Raw genomic sequence first — 803 nt, forward strand, 5'->3', positions numbered from 1 at the left:
ATATATATATATATATATATATATACTTATTTGTATTTCGAATGTAGTTTTAGTTTTTATTTCTTTAATAAATCGCAAATAATATTTTATTATGGGCTTCCGCATCCGCTTCCATTAAAATGGCCTCTGTATAACTCTCAGTACATAATTGTGAGCCGGTGTAAAGTTTGCATCTAACTATACCTAGTTATTGGGCAGTCCCCATAATTTGAGGTTTCCTGCATCTCGTTTCCTCTCCGGGGGCTCCTTGTCCTCGCAGGCGAATGCCACCAGGTAGCGGCTGGGATGCCATGCCACCGTGAACGTGGCAGCCTGCACCGGGATCTCTGCCACTTTCTCACCTAAAACACAAAAAAAGCAAAACTAACCAAACTATCCATAGCTTTATATACTAAACACTCGAAGAAAATGTGAAATTTTATCTTACTAATATTATAATTTAGATGGATGGATGTTTGTAGCCTAAGTTCCATTCATCTCGATGATATTTGTCATAAATGTAAAGTCTAGAACATATAGGCTGCTTACTTCTGTTTTTTAATTCCTCATGGACGGAATCGCGGGCAAAAGCTAGTCTAGTAATGTTAAGAAGAAAATTAGAACCGCGCTATAGAATTGGCGCAACACTAGATTATTGGCATACACATCACGTCCCTATATGACGGCTGTCAATAGAACGATTTATCGGCGTAAACGTCACATCACTGACAGCTGTCAATGTCATTAAAAGGATTGATGATTTACGCGCTATTAGCACACCCTCTAGTTCATTGTTAAAATTATAATAATAATAATAATAATAA

General features: G+C 37.0%; 1 protein-coding gene across 2 annotated transcripts in view; it reads right to left on the reverse strand.

Moving 5' to 3' along the window:
- Positions 1–35: 35 nt before the first annotated feature.
- The window catches only part of LOC106106005 (THO complex subunit 3), a 9,902-nt gene continuing 9,134 nt past the window's right edge, over positions 36–803 (reverse strand). For both annotated transcript variants that reach the window (XM_013286525.1, XM_013286526.1), the window contains exon 7: positions 36–341. In XM_013286525.1, the coding sequence (XP_013141979.1) occupies positions 184–341 (158 nt within the window). In that variant the 3' untranslated portion in view covers positions 36–183. The remainder of the gene's footprint in view (positions 342–803) is intronic.

This window comes from Papilio polytes, unplaced genomic scaffold (assembly GCF_000836215.1).
Source record: "Papilio polytes unplaced genomic scaffold, Ppol_1.0 DF822622.1, whole genome shotgun sequence".
In the NCBI taxonomy this organism is placed as follows: Eukaryota; Metazoa; Arthropoda; class Insecta; order Lepidoptera; family Papilionidae; genus Papilio; species Papilio polytes.